This window comes from Pogona vitticeps, chromosome 4 (assembly GCF_051106095.1).
Source record: "Pogona vitticeps strain Pit_001003342236 chromosome 4, PviZW2.1, whole genome shotgun sequence".
Lineage (NCBI taxonomy): Eukaryota > Metazoa > Chordata > Lepidosauria > Squamata > Agamidae > Pogona > Pogona vitticeps.
Window position 1 is genome coordinate 92,794,238 of NC_135786.1, and position 26,875 is coordinate 92,821,112.

A 26,875-nucleotide genomic window follows, 5' to 3' on the forward strand; every position below is an offset into this window, starting at 1 on the left:
TATTTTTGAGATAGCCTGGGTGGACATTTACAATCCAATAACCAAATAATGGACAGAAAGTCTTTTCTGATTATAGGACACGTGGACAGCCTGTGGCCTAAGGGTTGCCTATAGCACTCACCTGCCTCTTGTGCAGCCTGTCACAGATACGAACATCGCTCCTTCCACCCACTTTGCCCTGTTATTTTTTGCACTACCATAACAACTATTGTTAAGCTGGGTAAAAGGGAATGTGAGGATGACCCTCCATTGCTTGCAGGGACTGTCAGGAGCACAATTCTGTTGGGAACTAGGGCACAGAATTTCCATGTACCCTGTTCCCAAGCACAACCATTCTCCTGTTAGGCCACCCAATAGCCATAGGGTAGAAAAGATGGAACATCATACAAGTGAGAAAGATAGCTTCCAGGGAGAATCACTTCTCCATGCTGCCTTCTCCATTTAAATCATTCAAGCCCTCTGACCTTTAGCTGGTGATTGGTAGGAGCACAACATTAAATTTAAATCTTGCTCTCTTTCCCAGCTGGCTTACTGAAATGTTCTGGAAGTGCATGTGTCCAGTTGTACGTGCATGCAGACAGGTTTTCTGATCCAACTCTTACATGGCTCTCAGGAACAAATCAGTTATCCAGCCCTGCTATACAGTATAAGAACTCCCTGGAATAAAGAAAGTACAGTATATACCAAATTCTTCCAAAGAATTTTGAAATTCACCATATTTTCCTTCTAGCTGTGAGAACTGTAGTTTCAGCAGGGTGCTGAGGAGGGTGGCAAAATTCCCATTTACCTGCCATCCTCAAAGGTAAAATACATTTCTAAACATGAACTTCTTCCTGAATGTGAGCTATATGTGCAGTGCAGCTCATCCATTCAGCTGTGTGTGTGGCAATTATTGGAAAAAATTCTGAATCATTGCCATGTTATCCATGGTATTCTTTTTCATTGCATATCATTGCCATGTCATCCATGGTATTCTTTTTCATCTTTAAAATGTATTGATCTGAGTACAAGATGAGGCCCATTCTTGGGTGTTTGGTGAGATCTCTGTTTCTGCACCATGAGCAAAAAGAGATTTCAAATTTATCTGTCATTATCCTTTTTTTTAAGCACATGTTTGGTCTGTGTTCAGAAATTTCTGGTAGAGCTTAATCAAAATTTCTTACATTTTTTTTGACCACATCTATGAGATATTCTGTTTCTCACCTCCAACCTGTAGAGAAAAAAAAAGTTACTTTGCAGAATGTTTGCTAAATGTTCCACACTGTTGTTTCATTACCCCCTCCATTTCCCCCTCTACAAATTCCTGAAGTGGCACAAGGCAAAGGGACATTGTGGAGGAAGCAAAACAGTGGCTGGTCTTCCAAACAGAGGTGCTACTGTTAGAACTTTCAGTGGCAGGAGTGAAAAATCTGGAAGAGGGGCAGGAAAGAAAGACACTGTGCTCATTGGCTCAACTCATGATGGTCCCTCCCATGTACAAAGTTTACAGTACTTAGAACATTTCTTCTTGCTTGAGGAAATCTCACTAAATGGTGCCCTTAGTTTACTTGTCCACACACACAAAAAGTGGAAAACAGAAAGGCCAGTTTCACAGAGTTGCAGTTCTGTTTATCAGCAATTCTGATTAGTGGACAGAACCAGTGGTTTTTAATTGCTCTGTTAACTAGTCATCCGTGCAGATTTCTACCCAGTAATGACAAACAAATTATTCTTGTGTGCTTTTGATAATCACTTGTGTTCTCTTATCATAAGAAGAAGTAAGAAATTTCAGGACAAATCTTGGAGGCAGCCTTGGATGCAGGAGAAGTAGGAGGTCTTATTGTTTAGTTGAGATGGAGAACAATTAGAAAAGGATACAGGCCAGGCACCACTTCTTTCTTTGCTCATTGAAAGTATAATGCAGTTTAAGGTGGAACTTGATTCGATCAAAAAACTGCAATTGTGACAATTTTCTGTAAAATGTGTCCTGTACCTCCAATTGTTTTCAAGATAAGAGCTACTTCTGAATGTGTGTTTGAGAACATGATGAGTAATCCCCAAGGCTTTGAGTTTTGTTCCTTTGAATTAGTAATACATGTGTTTCTTTACTCTTGTTTTGATTTTACATTGGAGTCACATAATCTTTGAAGTGCTTGTTTTGGTTCTGGTATGCCAAATTCTGAGTTCCCTACAACTCTGCATTTAGCTCCTACTCCCAGATAATGACTAATGACACATCTGGAAGGGCCACTGTGTACGGTCAATTTTTCAAATGTAACAGGATTTTGTTTTCTTTTTCTCACTTGCTACACTTACGTTTCCCCAGAACATCTGGAGCACAAGACTGCATTGTACCATACAGCAGCTGACTTGTCCAAAATGCAGAAAATATACTTGCCCTGTACTCAGAAAGTTACTCTGGGTGCTTGATTGGGTTTCAAGCAGAATTCAATGAAGTTGTTTTGGTCTTGAAATGTCTTGGTCAGAAATGAGGAACATGTGACTTTCCAGACTTTCACCAGCCTTTGTTAGTACAGACAATCGCGAGAGATGATGTGGAACTGCAGCCCAATAATATCTGGAGAACCACAACATCTGAAGGACCCTTTCCTGCCCTGAATTACCCAATCATATGAAGAACTGTTTGTTCCCATCTCAGTCTGCCCAACTATCAAGGTGTCAGCATTCCTGAAGCTATATTCATTTTGCCTGTTGCTTTGGAATACTTGTTTTCTCTGAATGGTGCAGCACACAAAATACAGATTTTGCACCCTGTAGGCAGGGTAGTGGAAAACGACATGCTTACTCATAAAATACAGTATATGTCTTTATCCAAGATTTCACATGGTGAATAATATTTAATTTTTGATGGAAATTGTGGAGCTGGATATAACTTGTTACTGTTCATATGGTTCAAATCATTGTTTATTTTGCTTGACCAATGAGATTTAAATCCTTCAGTGATTTTCTTTCCGCTATGTGAGATTACAAGGTTTTGTACATGTTTTACATTTTAGGACTAGTTGGCAAAAAGAGCACGGTAGCAATTTTTTTGCACAAAAAACAACCTCATATTTTTCATCAGAAACATTGTACTTTCTGAAAAAAACACTTGAGCTTTGCCAAAAATACAATATTTTTTTTTTAAAAATCCAAAATATAGTTTTTTGTCACAAAATTCAGTGTTTCTTGCACAATACTAATACTGTGGATGCTGATGGGAAAAAAAATCTTTTCACTTACACAAGGGAAAAGTCTCACAGCAGTTGATTGTTTTTTTTGAACAAGGTGTCTTCATCTGACAGTACCAGTGCTCAGAAAGGTACTTTTTACAAGGAACTGTGTTAGTTGTTACAACTAAGTTGTTATTATCATTATCATTGCTTGAATCACATTAGCAATTGGTTCCCTTGTGTTACATTGTTGTTATTACTAGCAGATCAAAAAAATAAAGGGAAATCTACTATTCTTCATTCTAATGACCAATTCTGATATTCCATCTGTGCAGAAATACATAAAAAATATTGAATAATATTTCCCTTACCACAATTGATATGAAAATGGCATAAATCCCCCCAGCAATTCCACCTAAAATTGTATTTAAAGGTAACTTCTGAAAGTAACTAGAAAATGTTACTCATTGCACCTACATAAGATTGCCATACTTGTTACATCAGTTTTACTGCAACATTGTGACTACTTCTTACATTGCTGGTTACTCAAAATAAACTACTGTAGCTACAAGCACCTATGTTACTTGTAACTCACTGCTTCCGTGCTCCAGTTAATATTGACATGTTATTTTGTCAAATATAAGAGAAACTGCATTTTTTGTATTTTGCTCTAATTAGCTCACATTCAGGGTTACATTTGATTTATCTTTAATTTTCTTTAATGATTCATATTTTCATGAAGGGATTGTATTCAGCTGAGCTGAACTCTTCAACACCTGGGCATGACAGACAAGAAACAAATTTTTCAGACTCTTAATTTCATGTGAGCCTTTCCTTTGTACCTGTGTATATGGATACAGTTGTGTGTCTGCTCAATCCACAAGGAATTCAGAGATGTTTTCTCAGTATGTCCATTGGGCCTTGTTTGAAAACAGGATGATTTGAAAAGGTTTGTCTCAAAGGCACCCAAAACAGAAATCCCTTTGCTTCTGCTGTGCTTTCCAGATTTTGTGTCTTACTTTGTAATCTATGTGCATTCCTATCAGATTCCACCCCCCCCCCAGTAAGGTAAATATATCTCCCCTTCTGTTGTGTGATAGTGTGATATCTGGATGCTGCTGCAACAAATAAATAAGAAACAGCACATGGGTTGCACAGTAAACTCTGCAAGATTTTTGTTGCCATTGAGATGGCATTCTGTGTGCTGTTTTAGATAAGTTGGGGCTGCCTATCTACAAGTGGTCCTCACATGCTTTCATAATATTTAAACAACCCTTTACCATAGGCAGGCCTGTTCATTTGGTCAGTTTTGGGACACAAAGGTTCAGTTCTGTGGGAAAAGACCCTTGTAATCATGTTCCCCTTCCAGTTCGTTATTTGAATGGAAAAGCTCATAGATAAATGTCCCCTTTGGCTGTGAGAATATTTAAAGGCTACCTTGTTCTCATTGGCACTGGGCCATATGATTGACAATAGGGTCTTAAGAGAGATGTGTTTTTAGGAACAAATGACTAAGATCTTTAATAACCTAACTACTAATATAGGAAAAGGCGACAAGGGCAAGCAAGAAAATTGTCTTTGGATTAAAAAGCAGCATGCCACACCATCTTCTTCCAATATACTAGAAATACAGACTGTCATGTGCAGTATCTTTTCTTCCTAAAAGTAATTTTCTTTGTAAAACTTTATAGGTTGATTGGTTTGGTTGTTGTTGTTTTGTTTTTTTAAATCAAAGTTTTAACTTTTAAATGAACAATGTGACATTCAATTTTTTCCTGTAGACAGTTGACCTATATCACTGTGCTGCTTTTTTTAAAGGTTATTTATCCATGCTACATATTAGCAAACAAAAAATAGTAGACTAGCTACCTTTGGGTCAAGCAGTGAGTGAACACCACCCAAGAATCAGAATGAACCTTGGTTTTCCCTTATTTATTTATTTATTTATTTACAATATTTTTTAGCCGCACCATTGCCAGTGGCTTCTGGGCGGCGTACAACATTAAAACCTAAAAACATTAAAAACATTTTAAGAAACAGTATAAAATATCATATATTAAAATATTTCTTAAAACAATTAAAACATTAAAAGTAATTAATTAAAATGCTGGGTGAACAGAAAGGTCTTTGCCTGGCGCCGAAAGGCCAAGAGTGTCGGAGCCAGGCGGATCTCTCTAGGGAGGGTGTTCCAAAGTTGGGGGGCAACAACCGAGAAGGCCCTATTCCGACATGCCATCCCCTTCACCTCTTTCAGGGATGGCACCTTCAGAAGGGCCTCCTGGCCTGATCTTAGAGGACGGGCAGGCACATATGGAAGAAGGCGGTCCTTCAGTTCTTATGCCTTCAGTTCTTTAGATTGGATCTCTTTCTTCTACTGATACTGTTTAAAGCTATGTGGATGTGCATGTATGAGAAGCAGGTATCTTTAAAGCTTTACTGTGGTTTAGCTATAGAGAAACCTTGGATGTTTAACAAGCTGGGGAAACTGATGGTTTCACTGAGGCTTTCTTGTTGGGCAGTTATCTCTTATTGATGTCTCTGCCATGCAGGGATAGCTGGTTAAGATTACTGTATGCTGTTTATGATCATGTAACAACTTTCATCCTGGACAGTCTTTGGATTGATGTCCCTAATTCCAAAGTTACTCAACTTCTCACCTTCTCCCATCACCATTACAATGCAAGTTTTGTAGCCATGGTGCATTTTCAAATTCAAATTAAAAAAATTAAATCCAACACTTTGCTGGTAGTGCAGTCTTGGTGCAAAGAGGGTTCTTTCCCCTCTCCTCTGTATTCCTCATACCTGCCCCCACAGCCCCAAAGTGTCTTGTAGCCTTGCAGAACAAGTTTTTGGAGTGTGTATTGTGAGGGTGCAGTGGAAAGGAAGACTATGCCCTTCTCCTGATTCCAGATCAGTGGTTCTTGGACTAAAACTCCCAGAAAAAAATCACTAGCTGTGCTGGCCAGGATTTCTGGGAGTTATAGTCTAAGAACATCTGGGGACCCAAGATTGAGAACCACTGCTTTCAATGACATTGTTCTACCAATGAAAGTTGAACACTGGCTGCTGCTGGATAGCTGCAAGCTGCTTTTTCCTGTTTGAATCAGCTGCATCTTGTTTGAACAGAATCAATCAATAAAAGTATCAAATTTGGCAAATCCGAGTTTCTTCCATGTCTGTTAAGTGATCTTAATAAAATAGAGAGATGAATACTGAAAAAACGGTGGGATTTTGAATTACCATTACAAAGTCAATGAAATGTCAAGTTAATTTTTACTGTCTTAGGCCCTACAGTATTCCAGTAATGGCAAAGTCCGGATCAAACCCGGTACCTCCTTGTTGCTGCTCTATAAGAGAACTGTGACATTTATTTCCAGATAACTGAATTATTGATCCTGGGAGCTTTAAGTTATTACTCAGAATTAATCAGTACTCTTGCTATGGATAGTTACTGCTTAATTGTTGAGCAGTAAGAGGTCAGGCAATAATCAGAGTCTAGTTTTCTCAATATCAGTACACTCAGCTCCTCTCAGGATTAAACACTGGCTTCTTTGTAGGTGGTAGGCATATTCTTTTCGAGACTAATGTGAGACTTTTGCTTTCAGGGTTCTTTGGGGAAATGTTATGAAAGTTAATTCTCCTTTTATGCAAATAAACTGAAGTGAGCCATATGGTGTCTTTTCCCCCACAAATGTTACTTTATCATTCTGTTTCCTTGTTTTTACCAGTATCTCACACACCCTTTTCTTCTTCTTTTTCTCTTTCAAGATAATTGTTGGAGAAACTGCAGTGTTTTGCTTACAGATGGCCACACGGGATTTTGAAAACCAAGAAAAAACAATATTAACTGGAGACTGTTGCTATATAAATCCACTGGTGCGCAGGACCGTCAGATTCCTTGGTAAGTGTGCCGCATGTTACTTTTAAATTTTCATACCTCATTCATTTTTTCCCCCAACTAAGTCTCTTGTTTGCTGAATTTGCCATATTTACCATGTATTTGTGTGGATCCAACTGAATTCCAAAACTATGAGCAGTGCCCCCATTACTTCCTTTCACAGTGAACTCCGGGTTTTTCTACATGTTGTGAAAGGGAAGGTTGGACTGAACTGAATAGGGTTGCTAGGAGGTCTGGTATACCATTTGGTGTGATCCTTGCATCCACATGGCACATGGGCCTCAAGTGACTCTATTTGGTCCACACCCTTTGCAAATTTGAGGAAGGCTTGCTTTTGGTACATTTCCAGCAATCACACACACTAGAAGTAGACAAACAGAGAAATTCTATCCATGTCAAAAAAGTAGAAGCCCCTGACAGGGGTTCAGAAAGATGTAATAGGGGCAGGTTGGCTCACTCCAGCAAAAATGTTGTCTGATCACAGTCTTTAGGAGCAAACCAAATTATCACTGCAGCAGACCAAGCAGCAGACTAAATGCCCATGTAGTCAGCCTTTCAGATTTGTTTAGTCATTTAGTTGTGTCCAACTCTTCGTGACCGCATGGACCAGAGCACGCCAGGCCCTCCTGTCTTCCATTGCCTCCCAGAGTTTGGTCAAATTCATGTTGGTAGCTTCGATGACACTGTCCAGCCATCTCATCCTCTGTCGTTCCCGTCTCCTCTTTCCTTCACACTTTCCTAACATCAAGGTCTTTTCCAAGGAGTCTTCTCTTCTCATGAGATAGCCAAAGTATTGGAGCCTCAGCTTCAGGATCTGTCCTTCCAGTAAACACTCAGGGTTGATTTCAATGAAGCAGAAGTAGATGTTTTTCTGTAACTCTCCTCTCCCCCTTCGAAATCCAGCTTTTACTTCTGGGGGTTCTCAGGCCACATACTGCTGAAGCCTACCTTGTAGGATTTTGAGCATAACCTTGCTAGCATGTGAAATGAGTGCAATTGTACGGTAGCCTTTCAGATACAGAGTTCCGAAAGGACCACAGCCTAAGTGCTATACTAACTAAATAACTAACTAAATAAACAAATAAATAAATATTGGAGTTATCCACACACCCCACCACGGCCAGTGACGGCACTTAGGCTGTGGTCCTTTTGGAACTCTGTATCTGAAAGGCTACTATACAATTGCCGTACTGTACATAAAAGCTTTTGATACAGTTGAAAAGGCCCTGCACACAGATTCTACTGTTTCAAAAGAGATAAATTTAGACAGCAGTTTGTTGTTCTCACGTTAACTTAGTAGAAGAGTATTCCACTGTCGCAGGACTTGCTATTTCAATTGAGGTTTCATGCCTTCAGCTTTGCTTTGTTTCAGGACGGGAAAGAATAGACTATTATGGATAGGGGCATCTATCTACTTTTCCCACCTAGGAAGAACTAACGAAGAGAATTATTAGACAAGATTGCCATAGACTAGAAATGTCAGGATAATGTGCGAGGGGCTAGAAGTGTGTTTATGAAGGAAATATCTTCCGTGTCCAACAGGTTACAAAAAGCAGAGCCTGGGAAAATTACCTTTTTTGGACTCAATTCCCAGAATACCTAAAACAGCATGGCTAATGGCCACACAATCCTGGGATATTTTGGTATTCGTTGTACAAAAACATCATTTTTCTAAGGCCTAATGGGGAAAAAAAATACTTGTCTGATGCATTATAAGTGATGCATTATTTATTTACTGTATTTTGTCCATATTGTGCTTTTTCTCCGGGCAGTTAAAAATGGTTGCTCTCCTCCCCCTCCATTTTGTCCTCACAAAAATCATGTGTTGGACTTTACGCTAAGCAACAGTGATGAGGTCACCTTATGACTTGATTGAAGATCTTGACCTGGGTGGGTTTTTTATTTTGGTCTTTTTGTTGCAATCCAACCATGACATAAAGTTATCATTTTCCCATCATACAATTGGGATTTCAGTACCTAAGTATCTTGTGCAAGGATTTGCAGCATATTAGGCCAAGATTTAGTAAAAGGAAAGAGAAAAAGAAAGAAAGAACTGTTAAAGAGCTTTACTCTTTATCACAAGATATTGAAGCTATAAGCTATAGTTTCTACTGGTGGACCTCCTCTTATCTGACCTTCAGCCTTTGAGATTAAAGCTCTACTTAAACATTCAAACCTGTGTATGATAAATTCAGAAGGAGGGAAAAAACATTAATGTCGCCATCCCTGGTTCTCATTCTCTCTTTCTCTATGTGTGGAGGGCAGCAGGTCTGAATAGAAGGGCCTTCATTGCTCGTGGAGAAGCCATCCAGTTCAGACTGTTGCTGCCAACATGGAGAAGAGTGACAAAAGTGATGGTGGGTCTACTGTACTCCCACTTCCTCATTTGTTTGCTATATATGTGGAGTGATTGAAAAGAGCTGTAATGTGTAGCAGATCCATAGGCTTTGAGGATCAAACCCTTTTGGTGCCTCCTTCTCAAACTATTCAAGAAGTGTGTGCTCCATGGAAACAGGCAATCTGGAGATTCATTGCTCTTAATTCTTAGGCTACTGTTCATGTCCATGAATTGCAACTTTCATGGAAGACTTTGTCTTGAGATGCCCAGCACAGTGATATAAGGCAAAATCAGTGTGTACTTGAGTCTTGAACTAGAAAAACATATACAACAATATCAGTTTTTCTCATCTTCTTATTTGAGAAGGGGGTGACAGCAGCACAGGCACACCTGTGGGTGGGCCCTCTCCCCTTCTCCTAGGCACTGGGGAATTCAAGACAACAAGCTCCCTGGTAGACCTGGAAAAATCCTTCTGGGCTGACTGGGTGGCAGGAGAACCCAAGATGCTAGAGTGGGGAAACCAGATAGAAGCCCTGGAAAATGAAGCACCAGTTGAGAACCTGCGCCAGGAGGAGCATCTCTAGGAGGAGAAGGGGAAGGAGGGCCCATGGGAACTGCAGGATATAAGGGAGTCATTGGAGACTGAGACAAAGGAGAGAATTGAGCAGGGGCTCAAGACGGGAGTCCTGCTATCAGACAAGGTAGTAGAGGAGATAGAGGAAGAGGGAGCCTGGGGAGATGCCACAGAGCACCCAATAAGGGCTTCTATGTGGAAGAAAAGTCTTCAGAAGAATCTGAACCTCAATTTTGTATGTGTGTGTGTGTGTGTGTGTGTATACATATATATACATACACACACACATCTCCACTTTACCCTTTGGCATCCTTAGTTGCACCAGGACCTTGGTCCAGGGATCCTCTTTATATAAGGTCCTAGTGCAACTAAGGATGCCAGAGGGTAAAGGGGAGAGGTGCCCTAACTCTCAACCCCATCCCCATCCCAGTTACTGGGGTGAATGGAAGGGCTGGATATAGAGAGACATCATGCCTAAGACTGTAGGCCAGGAGAACCAACTGCCACCCAGCTAAGACACCAGAGATGACAGAGGCAACAGGAGTGCCAGTGCCAGACCTCAGAGGGACAACCCCACCAGAGAAGCCGGGACAGTTATTGTTGCCCCAGGTACAGGCATGTTAACTTTCCCTGATGTGGGCTTCAAGGTGTTGGTCGGCATGAAGAATCCCACTAAGAGAAAAAGGACTTGGAACTCCTCTGGTGATGTTAACCTAACCAGAGGGTCCTCAGACGTGGACCTAAACCTGAGGGAAATGCAGGGAACTGTCCTGAAGGCAGTCACATGGTCTACTTGTTACCCCCATCCCAATCGCAATAAACCACATTCGTATTAAGCTACCTTTGGCTTTGTTTTTGGATTCGGGAATGGAGGAATGAGCGACTAGGGGCAGTGGGGCTCACAGAGCCAAAAGGAAGGAAAAAAAATTTTTTTTGATTCTATACACCATCATCATACCAGTCCCTCATTTAAAAAAATTTCAGTGTCCATGAAAATGAATATTCTCCCATTGTGGGTTTGAAGTATCAGGGAGAGAAAAAAAAATACATGTGTATGTTCTTGAAAACGATTTCAAAATATCTTAATGGAGAAATTGTGATTCTAGACTTAAGCAGCAGCTTGGTAGTCCCAGATGGAATTCTAAGGAACTTGATGGACACCCACTCCCCCCATCGCCCGGCAGCCCCAGCCCAGAAGAGCTTTTCACATGAAAGCACATCTGCTTTTTTCTTTTCAGTAATCTGATGAATATGTCTATACAGTACTTGGCAAACAATAAATACCCAAGGCTTAATGAATGCAGCTTTGACAATAAACTCTTAGAAATAAGAGTTTATATTTTGTTGACTATACAACGCAGGAAGACAAATTATGGGAGCTGCTGTCTAGCAATATGACATATTCAGCACTTCAACTAACTTACTTGGTTGAAAGAGAAGAAGAGGGGGTGGGGAAAGATGGTGGAGTAGAAGAATACAGTTTTCAGGGCTTGGAGGTAAATATTTACTGGTCACGTGTAATTAATTTCTTTACCTAGGAACTGAGGTGTCACTACATTAGATTACAAGTCTACATTAATGAGGGAAAGCTTCTTTTACAGTAAAACAGATGGTAAAAAAAGTCATATGTTCCTGTTATTAAATGTGAAAACGAGGGTTTACTAGATCATTAGAATCTCACAAACAAGCTTTTGAGTCCTTCAGGGCTCCTCATCAGGCTGGGCATTATACAGACTCTGAGTGGATGGCGAATGAGGAGAGAAACAGAAAAATCTCCAAAATCCTCTTGGCCAGACATTGAAGCCAGGCTTTCTGGTTCAAAATAAGTTCCAATATATCTGCAACTTTTGTAGAGCCATATTGAGGTAGCTGGTAGATTCTTTTCCTATTGTTTTACAGGGTAATTATAATTGTTATATTTCATAGTTGCTTGATGCAGCCTTATTAAATGGTAGAGATATATTACATAGTTCAAGCGTTGTTTCATCCTGCACTTTACGCTGCTTCTCTCGTGCTCTCTTGTGGGTGTTGAAGCACTAATAAGATCAACGAGAAGAGTGTGTGTTTTGAGCCACAGGCCAGTAGCTTGCAATTTTCCAATGTTACTGTTTAAATTAACAAACAATTATTTTAGTTAAATAGAAAAGTAAGTAATTACTTTAAATCCGTACTACTTCAAATTGTACTACCAACTGTCCTTTGGGAGAATTTGGAAATATAGCTGCTCCTAATTATTCTCAAGTAACTTCCCAAGCTCTTGTTATTCCTAACATGTTGCTTTATGTTGCCCATGCTTGGATAGATGCAATGGGCTATAAAGTTTTGTTGCTTTGGAGATTTTACATGCAAAATAAAAGCATCATTTAAAGTCTTCTTTTACAGGGATTGATTTAAGCTAATGGTTCACTCTTTAAATTGAAATAGCATCATGTTAATGAATAAAACTGGAATTCATCTTGAATGATTCCAGGGTTTGAAATGAAGCCACAGCTATGTGTTTACTCCTCACAGTATGACAAAACTCCAAGCTTTTTCTGCCTTAGTGTAAATGAGGCAGGGTACTTGATGCATGAAGCCCAATTTTTAATGATTTTTGCTCTCGAACATGTGTATAACATTGAAAACTATATTTTTTGTACAAATTTAAATTACTTTAGATTTAGCTATTTATAATGACATTTAAATCATTTGTTAAATGATTAATTAACGATCTAATAGATTACCCAATAAATGAAATAATAAATTAATATAATTAATATTAAATTTATTAATGTAAGTGGATTGACATTCTTTAACAACTCACCAGCAATGCTTTGGCATAGTATTGTTTACAAGCTCTGGTTAGCTGGGAATTCATTTCCTGCTCAAATTTTCCAGAGCTCTAGAACTTATATATATAAGTTCTATTTTTGCACAAAAATCCTGGTAAAGCTCTCCAAAGTTGTGCTCAGAACTGGACTTTGGAAGTCCAAAAATCTATAGATATATATATATATTAGATAGATTTTTGGACTTCCGAAGTCCAGTTCTGAGCACAACTTTGGAGAGCTTTACCAGGATTTTTGTGCAAAAATAGAATGATTTCTAGAGGATTTACTCATAAGTATATTGCAAACCTAACCCAGGAACAACTGGTTGCAGGTCAAGCTCTGTGGACTGGAACTGTGAACTGCTGCAACTCAGGATCTTTGGTAATATCCAAACATAATAAATGGTGAATGAATTCCTATTACTGTTAACTGGATTAACCATTCAAACCCCATGATTACTCTACAGATGGGCATGTTCCTTTTGGCTCACATCATAATTGATTTGGAAATTTGTTGAGCTGAGCTAATTTATTCACAAATTAAGACTGCTTCATTTCTTATGTTGTAAGCCGCCCAGAGACCTTTGGGTAGTGTGGGCAGCATATAAATTAAATAAATAATAATAATAATAATAATGTCCAAATTGAAGCTAATATCTGCCCCCAATCCAAAGCTGCTAACTTTTCCAGCATTTTAAAAGCAGCCTGCTGTGCAAAACCAACTGAATCACTTCTCTGTTGCATTGCAGGCCTGGGCTCTGCTTTGAAGACTTGCCTGCTCCTAGTAAAACTACAGTATTTAATTTCTGGAGGTGCAATTCCCCCTGCCAAAGGCATCTCCCACTCAGCTCCTGCTGTTCCACAGTAACCCTTCTCACTAGCCTCTAAAAATGTTACCAGAAATGTTTCCAAATGTGACATTATCCAAAACATTTAGTAACCAAAAACTGGTTGCTTAAAATATTGGCCTGAATCTATTTGGTAGAGAACCCAAGTTAATAGGATTTGCATTACTCTTGATTCACCATTCAACAATTAGTTGAATGAGTCTGCATTAACTGGGCCTAAACTTAAGATTTAGACCTGCATTCTTTCTGTTACTTTCCTCAAGCTTTTGTTGCCCTGCAGATTTCAGAGGCCTGTGGGGAAAAACAGATTTTCTGACCTTCTATAAGAGCTGTGCACCTCTGCAGCTAAGACAGTGTAGTCATTCCAGCAATTCCAAGACTCTGCATTAGTGCTGGCATTGCTTACTTGGCAAGTGTGGGATGTATATGAAGAAAATGCTTAATACATATAGGATTTGAAGAAAAATGCAAGAGATTCACAATTTTCTCTTTTCCTTCTCTAGGCATTTATGCATTTGGACTTTTTGCAACAGATATCTTTGTAAATGCTGGACAAGTAGTAACTGGGAATCTTGCACCACATTTCCTTGCACTTTGCAAACCCAACTACACTGCACTTGGATGCCAGCAGTATACTCAGTTTATCGGTGGTGTAGAGGCGTGTTCTGGAAACCCAGATCTTATCATGAAAGCCAGGAAAACATTTCCATCCAAAGAAGCAGCACTGAGTGTCTATGCAGCGACATATCTGGCAGTAAGTAAACCAGGCAGCTTCTTTTAACAGTGTTCCGTGCAACATCTTTCTCTGTTGTCACATACATTCTCCATGTGCTAGTTTTGCTCTTTTTACAGTTTAACAGTGGAAAGCATTGCCAATTTTATCCTTTGCAGTTGCTCAGGCTAATGAAGATGAGGCTGTCAGGATCACGGTCATCTGCCTCTCCCTTCTACTGACTGCATGTTGGACTGTCTTATGTATAGAGAGCATAACAGGCCCATATATATTATGACTCCCACAACAGCAACACTGACTAGGAGATTCAGAGAGTTTTCCATCTTCTGTGCTATGTGCATGGAATCATGGTAGGAAGCCTACATTACATATGCCTTGGTGGGAATCAAGAAAGGAAGTATGACTGGCTAAATACGACTTAATTTAGCTCTTCTTTTGGTTCTATCCCTTTAGCATTAGGCTTTACAGATACACAAATCAGCTGTGTTGCATCTCAGAGCTTCTTAATGATTGTTCAGACTATTTCTGTGTAGCTCTGATGAAGCCCATTGCATGTACACTGATCAGCCACAAAATTAAAATCACCTGCCTAATATCATGTAGGCCCTCCTCGTGCTGCCATAACAGCTCCGACATGTTAAGGCATGAATTCCACAAGACATCTGAACATGTCCTGTGATATCTGGCACCACAACGTTAGCAGTAGATCCTTTAAGTCCTGCAAGTTGCAAAGTGGTGCATGGATCAGATTTGGTGTTCTAGCACAACCCATAGATGCTCCATCAGATTGAGATCTGGGGAATTTGGAGACCAAGACAACACTATGGAGTCTTTGTCATGTTCTTCAAACCATTCCTGTACAATTTTTGCAGTGTGGCAGAGTGCCTTGTCCTGCTGAAAGAGGCCACTGGCATCAGTGCCATGAAGAGGTGTACATGGTCTACAACAATTTCTAGGTAGATGGGACATTTCAAAGTAGCATCCACCTGAATGCCAGAACCCAGCAGCACACTGTCCAGAGCATACCACTGCCTCTGCTGGCTGGTCTTGTTTCCATAGTGCATCCAGCCATCCACCTGAACTAAAAGAAAAGATGGTTCATCAGACCAGGCAACTTCCTTCCATCACTCCATGGTCCAGTACTTACACTCACGTTCCCATTGTAGGTGCTTTTGGCAATGGACAGTCATGGGCATTCTGTCATGGGCATTCTGACCAGTCTGCAGCTGCACAGCCCCATACTCAGCGAACTGCGATGCACTGTGTGTTCTGACATTTTTCTGTCATGGCCAGCATTAGGTTTGTAGCTTTTCTGTGATCAGATCAGATGGGCTAGCCTTCGCTCCCCATGTGTGTCAATGAGCCTTGGGCACCCACAACCCTGATGCCAGTTCCTTGGTTGTCCTTCCTTGCACCACTTTTGGTAGGGTACTTAGCACTGCATACTGGAAATACCCCACAAGACTTGCTGCTTTGGAGATGCTCTGAACCAGTCATCTAGCGCACTGGTTCTTAACCTTTGTTACTCAGATGTTTTTGGACTGCAACTCCCAGAAGCCTTCACCATCAGCTCTACTGGCTGGGGTTTCTGGGAGTTGCAGTCCAAAAACACCTGAGTAACATAGGTTAAGAACCATGGCCCTGAGATCTTTTCACATGCCTATATTTCCTGCTTTCAACACATGAAAATCAGGAAGTGACTAGTCACTTGCTGCCTAATTTATCCCACCCCTTGAAGGTGCCTTTGTAACAATATAATCACCTGTCAATGGTTTTAAAGTTGTGGCTAACCATTGTATTTGGGAGGGGTGAATAGAGTCTTGATCTCCTCTGTATAGGATACTATACAGTCTCCATAGAACACTACAGTCTGTCTACTTGGCTTTCACATGATCTGTAGCAACAATACAGAACATTTTATTGATGTTTCATGTAATAATTTCAATAATTTTGCAACAGCTTTTTAAAGGTAAGTTAAAATGTGTATGTTGCATCAGAAGACAATCTGTCAATTGCCCCTTGCTTAATTGTTTCACTCCATGTTGTAACTCCTTTCAGGCTGAGCAGAAGATTCCCACAGTCTACCAGCATAAACAGAGTGCCACTAAGACTCCAGATCCAGTCCATAGACTGTTCCTTAGCATAAGAAAATCTGTAACTTTCAGTTCATTCCTAAATGGCAAATAAAACTTCCCCACCATGATTTTCAGAGGCATGTGGAGATGCACCAAGCCAGCATGCATTCACCCCTCCAAGAATTGCAGTGGGAACTCTTTCAGTTAGGAACAGACTGAAAGTTACACATTCTCTTACGTTAAACAATGGGATTTCAGCCATAGAATTAGAGTTGTAAGGGGTGTTGTTGACCATCTGGCCCTTCCTGCTACTCAGTGTAGGACATTTAGAATGAGAGTCTCAAATTAAATAGCTTGGATGGGGTAATTCTATCTATCTAACTGGTTCCTTTAATGAATTGTACCATCATTTATCATCAATGAGTAACTGAAGCCAGGAGATAATGCCTTCGGTAAGTCAACTTGGATGTGAGCTCACAGTAATGTAAGATTTGAGCAAATGATTTTCTAGCCCACAGTTTATCATCTTATTCTACTAGCAACTCTGCTGCTGTAGGTATCAAAGGGATAGGTTAAATTCCAATATTGCAGTGTAAATGTAGAGACATTCAACAGATGTAGTTAGGAGGAGTCATCCTATCACTTCAGTTTAAATTTTGTTTTTCACAATATGAAGAACAGTGTCTTTTCCACAGTAATATTTATTCTTTTTTTTCCAATTTTCTAATTGCAAAATTAATTCATTTTTAATATTCTTCTTGTTATAAGATGATTATTATTATTTATTGATTGATAGTATGTCTGTACAAAGTGGCAGGATAGCTCAGCAGTTTAGGTATCTGGCTGTGGAGCCAGAGGTTGTGAGTTCAATTCCCCATTATGCCCTCTTCGAGTATAGCCAACCTGTGTGGCTTTGAGCAAGCTGTACAGTCCCAGGGCACCCCCAGAAGAAGGGAAATGAAAACCATGTAACCAGAATTGATTTGATGACACATGATTATGTCTGTACTGCCTTTTTTGTTGTTTTTTGTTTTGTTTGTTTTGCCAAAGAGCCAGCAATGTACAGGGACACTCAAAGTCCTCTTGGTTACTTCTGCTGGGAGAAAAGTGGAGTATAAATTAAAGAAAGTGGAAGAGATAGATCTATGAAAACCAAAAAAAGTGCTAGATTAAAAAATAAGTAATGATTTTCCATTCCTCTAACCAACAATCAATCTACAGTCAATGGATCAATAAAATCAAAGTGTGACTACTGCCGCCACCGTTGCTCAGGGTGGGGTGGTAGGGAGGGCACCCTCTGCCCTAGGTTCCATGAAGTCAAGGTTTTCGTTACTACCTGAACTCAGCTTTATTAAGGTGGGTGAAATCCACATGGGGGCTGAGTTAGCTCCACTAGCCTCATGCTGTCTCCAGCCCAAGCCTGAATTACTGTCACTGGGTGGACACAGTCCACAGTCAGTGACTGGGATCTGGTTTTCCACACTTACCCCAACCAACTGACAGGCCTTGAAGAGGGCTGGTAGTGTTAGGCCATTACAGGCTGCCATCTCCCCCAAGCCCCCCCTTTTTTGTGCTTATAGTGGCTCTGCTGAGAGCACTCCTGCTCTCTGCCTCCTTTGGGTTGGGGCCGGGTCTGGGAGCCTAGCAGATTCCCCTTGGTCACTAGTGGGCTGGTACTGGTTGCAGACTAAAAAACAACATGCCTCCTCTGCACCCTTAGAAGAATGAAACCAGACCCATTCCCCAGTCCAGCGGTTCTCAGTCATCAGTGCGCAGTCTTTCTCAGAGATGCATATAGAGGCATTAGAAGCCTGATGTTCTCTAACACTTCACTCAATTCCTGCATTCAGATGTCTTCCCAGATGAAATAGCGTTATGCTTCAGAGGATGTGACTTACATTGGTTTGGATTAGTAAGAGTGCACAAATCATGCTTCATTAACTTATCCTTTCACCTTCAGGAAAGGAATTAACCCTTCAGATGGACCAAAATAATTGACTTAAGACTACAGTCACCTATGTGCTTGCTTGGATATAAGTTCAGCCTAACTCAGTGGGAATTATTTCTCAGTAGATATGTATAGGATGTCACATTAAGGAAAGATCAGTGGGATTCTTTTAGCATCAGGTTACATTTGTCCTAAATTTAGTGACTGTGTTTCATTCTGTCATAGGGACTTTTTCTCTATTTTCCCCCCGTCAACAGCTGAGTTGGGCTAGCGGAAAATAACCTATAGCTGATTTCACGCAGCTGTGCCTAGTTTCTGCTGGCCTGGTTTTATGTGGAGTCCCAAACATAATCTATGTCTTCTGCATGAGTGGAAAAGGGGCCTTGGGAGAGTGACTTGACAATACCCATGTTGACATTAGTGGGTCTTTCAAACAGCCAGAATGTGATCATGTGTTGACTCTGATGTATGCTTCATTTAGGTTTGTAGGTTGAAAGCCTTACATCTGTGTCAATGGGGAAATAAACTGTGATAGCAAGGAGATTTTGGAACCCAGATGCACTTATAAACCCATGTATACAAGTATGTATATGTGTGTGCTCATATTGAGCTATATCTGTCATTATATCTGGAATTATCTGCATGCAGTGTTATGCAGCACCATCAATTATTTTCTTTCTGCTGATTAGAGACCCATGATTAAATCTGGAAGCTTCTAGTTAATCACTTCCATACTTTGTCTGGGAAACTATGTTAGCAATTTCAGGGGGGGAAAAATCAGGATACTAAACCAATTTACAGCAATCAGAAGTAGTAACATGATAGAAAGGTATGAAGGACTAGTTGGTTCTTCTGATTTCTTAGAGGGGATCTTTAGATTATTTTAAGTGTTTGGGATTTAAAAGATAGAGAAAAGCAACTTCAATGTGCTTTCAAAGATTTCCTAGCATGCTGTTGTGCTTTATTCTTCCATGCTTATAAAAATTCAAGCTTTTAGTGAAAAGATACAGCACTTTATTGATATTAGCCAGTATCCTGTTGGTGGCTGTACATTGTTTGCATAACTTGCCATGGTTAATTGATAAGTGCTGAGATTCATCTCAGTTCTGCAGTCCTGTGCATGTGCAGGCATGCAACTAAGACATATCCCAACTCTTCATCAGGGGGAACTCACATCTTACATGAACACCAATAGGATTCTGCCCAATAAAACCAGCAAAAAGAAATGTGACGAATCATGAGAAGCCTGAAACCTGTAGTGTCAATAGCTATGTTGAGACAACCTTCTCAGCCTATGAAACACCAGTCCAAAATGACTCAACTACCCATGTATGATGGCTCATAGGGGTTCAGTGGACATCCTTTATCATTCCTGCCTGAAAATGGAAAATGAACTAGAATAATCAAGCATTTGGCAAGCTATTGTATGTTGTTGGTGACTTGCATCTAGTTTAATCACCAGACTGCATATATAGGTCAAGACATATATGTCTTTAAAGGCCGTGGGATGCTTTCATGGTGGCAATGGTGGGGCATGTGAACACGTAAGCTGAGAGGTGTGTGGCCCAGGTGAAGTTTTTGTTTCAGTTTGTTCTTGAAAAGAAGATTGAAAAATCTGCAGGTTTCTTTGTTCCATATACTGTAGAAAGAATGTGAAATCAGAAAAGAATGCAAAGATGGGAGAGCCTGAGGCAGACTGTTTTTCAGGATTTAAACATACATGTCCAGGCAAAGAGCTTTAAGTGTTTCACTTCTGAAAGTCTAGCTTTTATTCCTCCAATAATTCTTGTGTGTTCAGCCTTGGTGCTAAATTAAAGTTACAATCTTTTTTTTACCCAGTACAGTAGGCTCTTCACCTTTAGCAGCTGTATAACAAACAGGCAGAGCAGAGTCCTCTCGATGCCATGAGTCACTTAGCTAGTGAATATGGCCAGTATAAATCATAGATAGTTTCAGTTCAGTTAATTTCTGAAGCATTTGCCAAAATATGCCTTCATATTTGAGATGGGAAGTCCCATTCTTGAATAGCAGGACAGAGACGTTTTTTGCTGAATCTCTGAGCATGTAGGAATCACTTTGACATCTGTTAGTGGAAACTGCTGCCGCAGAAACAGACATTTGATATCCCCCGTAATTAGAGATGAAAACATGTTAACGTTGCTTCTGTAGAATGAGCCATCATCCCCAGTTTGTGAAATCATACTTGAAAGGAGTTATGTATTTAGATCTTGAAAAATCGTCACCAAACAAAGCAAGCTGACTTGCATAATCCCAAAGGTAAGAGAAGCTCCTACTGTGACACATAGACACATTAGTTAAGAATTTCCCTCTTCCAGTCAAAGGCGGGCTTTAGTATTTATTTCTCACCATAGTCTGAGGAAAACAGCATATTGTACTTGTTTACTGTGGGATGTGGGTATGAACCATCTGTCTTCCTCAGTAAGATTTACGTGGGCTTGGTCTTCTAAGGTCTCATAGCCCCAAAGAAGGGAGCTGGATACTTAATAGCTGCCACAGCAGACTTTAACATCAGAAATGTGGGTTTAGGTTCATGCTTACCCATGAAAATCCTGGGCTTTTGGCCACTGTTTTGCGTCTCAGTATACTTCATGGTTGTTGCGAAGTATTGAGCAGGTGAGGAGTGTAAGCAATTACCTGATCTACTCTCATTTCCATGAATATATATGCATTCTGTTGCTCCTCTCCAAAGTTGAGAGATGTGCTCACCATTATGTTTCACACAGTTTTGTTTCTCTTAATTGTCACTACATTGCAAATATCTGTGCATATAGTGTATTAGCAATAGATTCTCTTTTTTTGCCACTGCTTAGTGTGGGTGGCTGCTACTATGGTAACTTTGACTTGTTTCTTTCTGGGTATGCAGCCTTCTACTGATAGCTTTTATATTACTTCTTTGCAAATACTTTGTGGTTTGTTTTTTATATATTTTTACACTATTCTGCCCCCTCCCTCTGTCACCAAACATTGGAAGTCTTGTAGAGTTTAAGAAGGCTGGCTCCTTAAATTTGTGTCCTGCAGAGACACAAATCTGTTTCTTACTGACACTAGCAAAATAAATATGTTAATATTAAAAATAAACCCAGCTGAATGTGGATTTGCCCAATATCCAACAAGTCCATGTGACATAAAGGTTTATATCCCTCCTGATTGTGGTATAGGTTAATATGGGTGATCCTATATTTTCTGTTAGGGGATGTGGTGGCGCTGTGGGCTAAATCGCAGAAGCCTATGCTGCAGGGTCAGAAGACCAGCAGTCGTAAGATCGAATCCACGCGACAGAGTGAGCTCCCATCACTTTGTCCCAGCTCCTCGCCAACCTAGCAGTTCAAAAGCATGCAATATGTGAGTAGATAAATAGGTACCACGTCAGTGGGAAGGTAAAACAGCATTCCCTAGTCATGCTGGGCATGTGACAACGGAATCTGTCTTCGGACAAGCGCTGGCTCTACGGCTTGAAAACGGGATGAGCACCGCCCCCTAAAGTCAGACATGACTGGACTGAAAATGTCAAGGGGAACCTTTATCTTTATATTTTCTGTTAGCAATGCTGAGTTTGATTGATTTTTTTTTCACACAGAGTTTTAAAACAAGAGCTCTCGATGTCCACTTGCTATTTACATTACTGTGATATGAAGAGCCACAAAGGCTCGGTACTAGAATAACACTTAACTACCATCAATAGTTTTTTCTTGCTTTTAACCCAGGTTAAGTTCTCAGACAGATAATGAAACTTTGGCTTAAGTTGCTGAGCTATTTCCAGCCTCTAGAGGGTGTGCAAAGGGAAACATAAGCAAGATCTGTGTAATCACTTTGCAGGCAGATCTTTGAGGAAAAGGACTTAATTATAATTTTTTTCCAAACATATAGCCATTAATCTTGGTTAACATAAACCATAATTTGCCAGCTCCCTTCAAACTGTATCATCCATCCTAGTTTGTCATCATTTAGGTTTTCCAATGAACTACTTAATCATAGTTGAGGAACTGAAAATGTTTATCCTTCTCTGCATCTTAACTTCTCCAGACACTTCTCGTTAAGGAAGCATTTTAAAACAAATGGTCAAATGAAAAGCAAAACTCATGATGGAAAGCTTTTCCACAGAGTGACTTGGGGGAGGGGTGCATTTTGAGGTTGATGCAGCAAAGTCTAAACCAGGGGTGTCCAACCTTTCACCTTCCCCGGGCCACATTAGAAGATGAAACTTTGGTTTGGGCCGCACATACATTTGGTTTGGGCCGCATGGGGGGGCAGCCCTACCCGTCCTCCGCAGCCCCACTCCAAGCACGCTTACTGGCAGCTGCAATCTCAGACAGCAGAGGCTGCCAGCTTCGACTCCGGCGGCCTTCTGGGGCCGGGAGGGGGTCCACCTATTGATGGGGATGGCACAATGCAGTCACGCAGCCCCCCTGTCCCATCCCTTCCCACTCCTTCCTTCCCTCTTTCCCCCTCTACTGTCGTGACATGCCCCGGCCACATTCCAGCCGCAAGCGCCGGCAGTGTAACTTGAAACTTTGGAATTTCTTTTAAAATAAAAAATTGCACTGGGCCGCATTATGAGCTGACCTGGGCCGCATGCGGCCCTTGGGCCGCAGGTTGGACAAGCCTGGTCTAAACCCTGTCTAATAACTTTGGGTCTAACTTCATTATCTCCTAGTAGGGAACATTCTTTGTTTGGACCAGATCTTTCAGAAGCACACAGTCAGACTGGCCACTGGCCATGCTGTTAGGCTATTCTAGAAGGTATTGTCTATCTGGCTGGCTGGCTCAGTGAGTTAGGTCATGGAGTAAGATATTGGGAGTTCAATTCCCCACTGTGCAGCTTAGAAGAGCCAGCCTTTTTGGCCTTGGGCAAGCTGCACAGATCCAGGATGCCCACAAAAGAAGGGAAGGGTAAACCACTACTGAGTATTATCTAGCAAGAAAACCCTGGAAAGAGTCGCCATAAGTCAGAATTGTCTAACAACATACATTTATTTATTTATTTTGTCTATTGGTTGTTCTGGGTTTTTCGGGCTCTTTGGCCATGTTCTGAAGGTTGTTCTTCCTGACGTTTTGCCGGTCTCTGTGGCTGGCATCTTCAGAGGACTGGAGTAGGAACTCTGCCCATGCTCCTACTCCAGTCCTCTGAAGATGCTGGCCATAGAGACTGGCAAAATGTCAGGAAGAACAACCTTCAGAACACAGCCAAAGAGCCCCAAAAACCCAGAACAACCATTAGATCCCGGCCGTGAAAGCCTTGGCAAATATATTTTGTCTGTCTTTGTCCCAAAAAGTAGCTTTTCTTATATCTTCCCTTACAGCTTAAAAGTCAGATGTGGTAGAATTTTATATTAATACTCTGGATGAAAGTTTGGCAGTGTGTATCTTTGGGGACAGAAAGCTGCTTTTCTCCCCTCTCTTAACTCATTTCTCTTTTCTACGTCCCTTCCCCATGAGTGATTTTCTTGGGAGTCTTAAATGAGTCATGGGGCCTCTCCCCAATTTAACACCCACCCACCCCAATATCCAGAATTGGAATTGGATTTCTAGTCATTTCACATTTCACTTTTTGACAATCTGTGCACCTGCTGGGAGATCTTGATGGCAAAAAACCCTGACCTTCCATACCCCTGAAATCACTCTATCAGTACAAATTTATTTAACCTCATGTTGTACTCCTATCCTGTTAGGCAGAACCTAAGCTCTTCTTCACATCAAGCCAATGCAATTTATAATGGGCTGATACAAATGTAAACCTGCCAGGCATGATCTGGAGCTTAGCAGAAGCTTGACAGTTCCTCTCCTCTTTTGCAGCCCAGGCTGTACAGTTGATTACAACAAGGAAATTGGTTGAGAACAGAGCTGGTGAGATCAACTGGATGGTGGGATGCATTTGACTGGTTAGATCGTAAGCTGATATGCTTGTCCTTGAGACATTTCTTGTAAACATGTCTAGTTGCATCCAGTTTGGAAATCTTATTGATCTCTTTTAAGTAGTCTAAGCACCTTGTGGCCCTCTGCATAATTTCCTCTTTGTGGAGGGGAGAGGAGGGAATCTCGGAAGGAAAGATGGAGGGCAAGAGAGGGAAACCAGTGGTTGGTTGTCCCACTTGTATCTCTGACTCCTACCTTTGCCTTGGGATATCCAATAGATTGCTCCACCACATTGCTCCATCATAAGCATCAAGACAGTTCAGCCACTGCATCCTTTGCACTTACACTTTGTCCACCTCCTTCCTACGGTATGCAAATCCACCCCAAAGCAGAACTGTGTTACTTTAAATGCTAACACACTACTGTAGTGTCATTTTACAAAAAACAGTAGCTGGTTGTCCTTACTCATTTCCTTATGAAGTAATATATCTGTGAAAATTCTGTCATCCGTGGTTATCTGGAAGTTGAGTCATGGAAACTGGACTTCTTTCTTGTAAGGCTGAAATGTGCTACTCATCCAAGCAGCTTCTTCAGTCAGACTGAGTAGCACAACATTTCAGCCTAACAAGAAAGAAGTCCAGTTGTCATGACTCAATTTCCAGATACTTATGATGTAATATATTACTTTGCATATTTGTGTTATGTTACATTTAAATTATTCTTTAAAAAAAAAATCAAACATGCCCTCCTAATCCTCCAAAGGTTTCCTGCCCACATGATATATAAAAGGGTAACTACTTATTAATCACTATTCTAATGTTGTTGCAACACCAGCAGTCACAACAGTAGCATTTGTTGCTCGAGGCAGAAAAAGAAAAAGAAAAGAAAACGATAACAAGTTGCACCATTAATTTTGAATGAGTTCCTTCCAGATTCTGCCCCTGAGTCCTTATGACTGGCAGTCAGTGAAGGAGGACAAAAGAGAGCCAAATGGAAAGCACAGTCAGTGCAGATGCTCTTTCTGAATAAGTGATCCAGGTAAGGGGCAGGCAGTAGGTCCAGGCTGATAGGCAGTGTTCCTGCTTGCAATCTGCATGTGGTTTAATTAAAGGAGAAACACATAGAGCAGTGCGGCTCAGGGTCCTTGGCAAAAGAGCAGGGTTTATTCTGTTTTGACGGTGAAATATAGCCAGGGTTGTGATTCTGGATAAAAGCAGAAAGTAGAATGCTAATTGGCTAACTCTGTTGAGCCATCCCGCTTTTGCCCTGTGAAGTGAAGTTATTATTATTATTATTATTATTATTTATTTAATTTATATGCCGCCCACTCTACCCAAAGGTCTCTGGGCGGCTTACAACAATTAAAATTCAATGGAATAAAATAAAATGATTAAAATACAATTAAAATACAATTAAAATACAATTAAAATTGCCATCATTAAGACCCACAGTTAATGTTATTTCAATTAAAAGCCTTCTGGAACAGGAAGGTTTTGACCTGGCGCCGAAATATCATCAGTGTCGGCGCCAGGCGAATTTCAGTTGGGAGGGCGTTCCATAGTCTGGGGGCAGCTGCCGAGAAGGCCCTTTGTCTACAAGCCATCCCTCTTACCTCCTTGAGGGATGGCTCTTTCAAAAGGGCCCCCTGGCTAGATCTTAACAGCCGGGTAGGCTCATATGGAAGGAGGCGGTCCTTCAAGTATCCAGGGCCCAAGCCGTTTAGGGCTTTATATGTCAAAACAAGCACTTTGAATTGGGCCCGGACAGCAACTGGTAACCAGTGTAAATTATACAGAATCGGCTTGATGTGCTCTCTGGCGGCCCCACCACTCACCAGCCGCGCAGCTCGATTCTGAACCAGTTGCAGTCGCCGGACCGTCTTCAAAGGCAGCCCCACGTAGAGCGCATTGCAATAATCAATACGAGATGTTACCAGTGCATGTGTAACTGTCATGAGACTCCACTCGTCCAGGTAGGGCCGTAGCTGGTATAATTTCCGCAGCTGAAGGAAGGCACCCCTGGCCACCGAGTCCACCTGAGCTTCCAAAGTTAGACTGGGGTCCAGGAGCACCCCCAGGCTGCGGACCCTGTCCCTTAGGGGGAGTGTAACCCCATTCAGGACAGGGAAGTGGCCCTCCAACCTGTCCGGCGAAGCACCCACTAACAGCACTTCCGTCTTGTCTGGATTGAGTTTCAATTTATTAACCCTCATCCAGTCCATTATCAGGTCCAGACACGAGTTCAGCACAGAAACCGCCTCACCTGGATTGGTGGAAAACGAGAGGTAGAGCTGAGTGTCGTCAGCATATTGCTGACTCCTCAGCCCAAACCTCCTGATGACCTCTCCCAGCGGTTTCATGTAGATGTTAAACAGCATGGGGGACAGTATCGAGCCCTGAGGAACCCCATGACATAAATGCCATGGGGCAGAGCAACTGTCCCCCAGCACCACCCTCTGGATACGGTCAGCTAGGAAGGAGCGGAACCACCGTAAAACAGTGCCCCCAACTCCTAACCCAGCCAGCCTATCCAGAAGGACACCATGGTCGATGGTGTCGAAAGCCGCTGAGAGGTCCAGGAGTATCAACAGGGTCACACTCCCCCTGTCTCTCTCCCGGCAAAGGTC

The 26,875-nt window shown here is 41.2% G+C and overlaps 1 protein-coding gene across 2 annotated transcripts in view; it reads left to right on the top strand.

Annotated features, from left to right (window-relative positions):
- Positions 1–26,875, top strand: part of PLPPR5 (phospholipid phosphatase related 5) — a 111,389-nt gene that overhangs the window by 47,779 nt on the left and 36,735 nt on the right. For both annotated transcript variants that reach the window (XM_072997951.2, XM_020801237.3), the window contains exons 2-3: positions 6,921–7,053; positions 14,123–14,373. In XM_072997951.2, the coding sequence (XP_072854052.1) occupies positions 6,921–7,053; positions 14,123–14,373 (384 nt within the window). The remainder of the gene's footprint in view (positions 1–6,920; positions 7,054–14,122; positions 14,374–26,875) is intronic.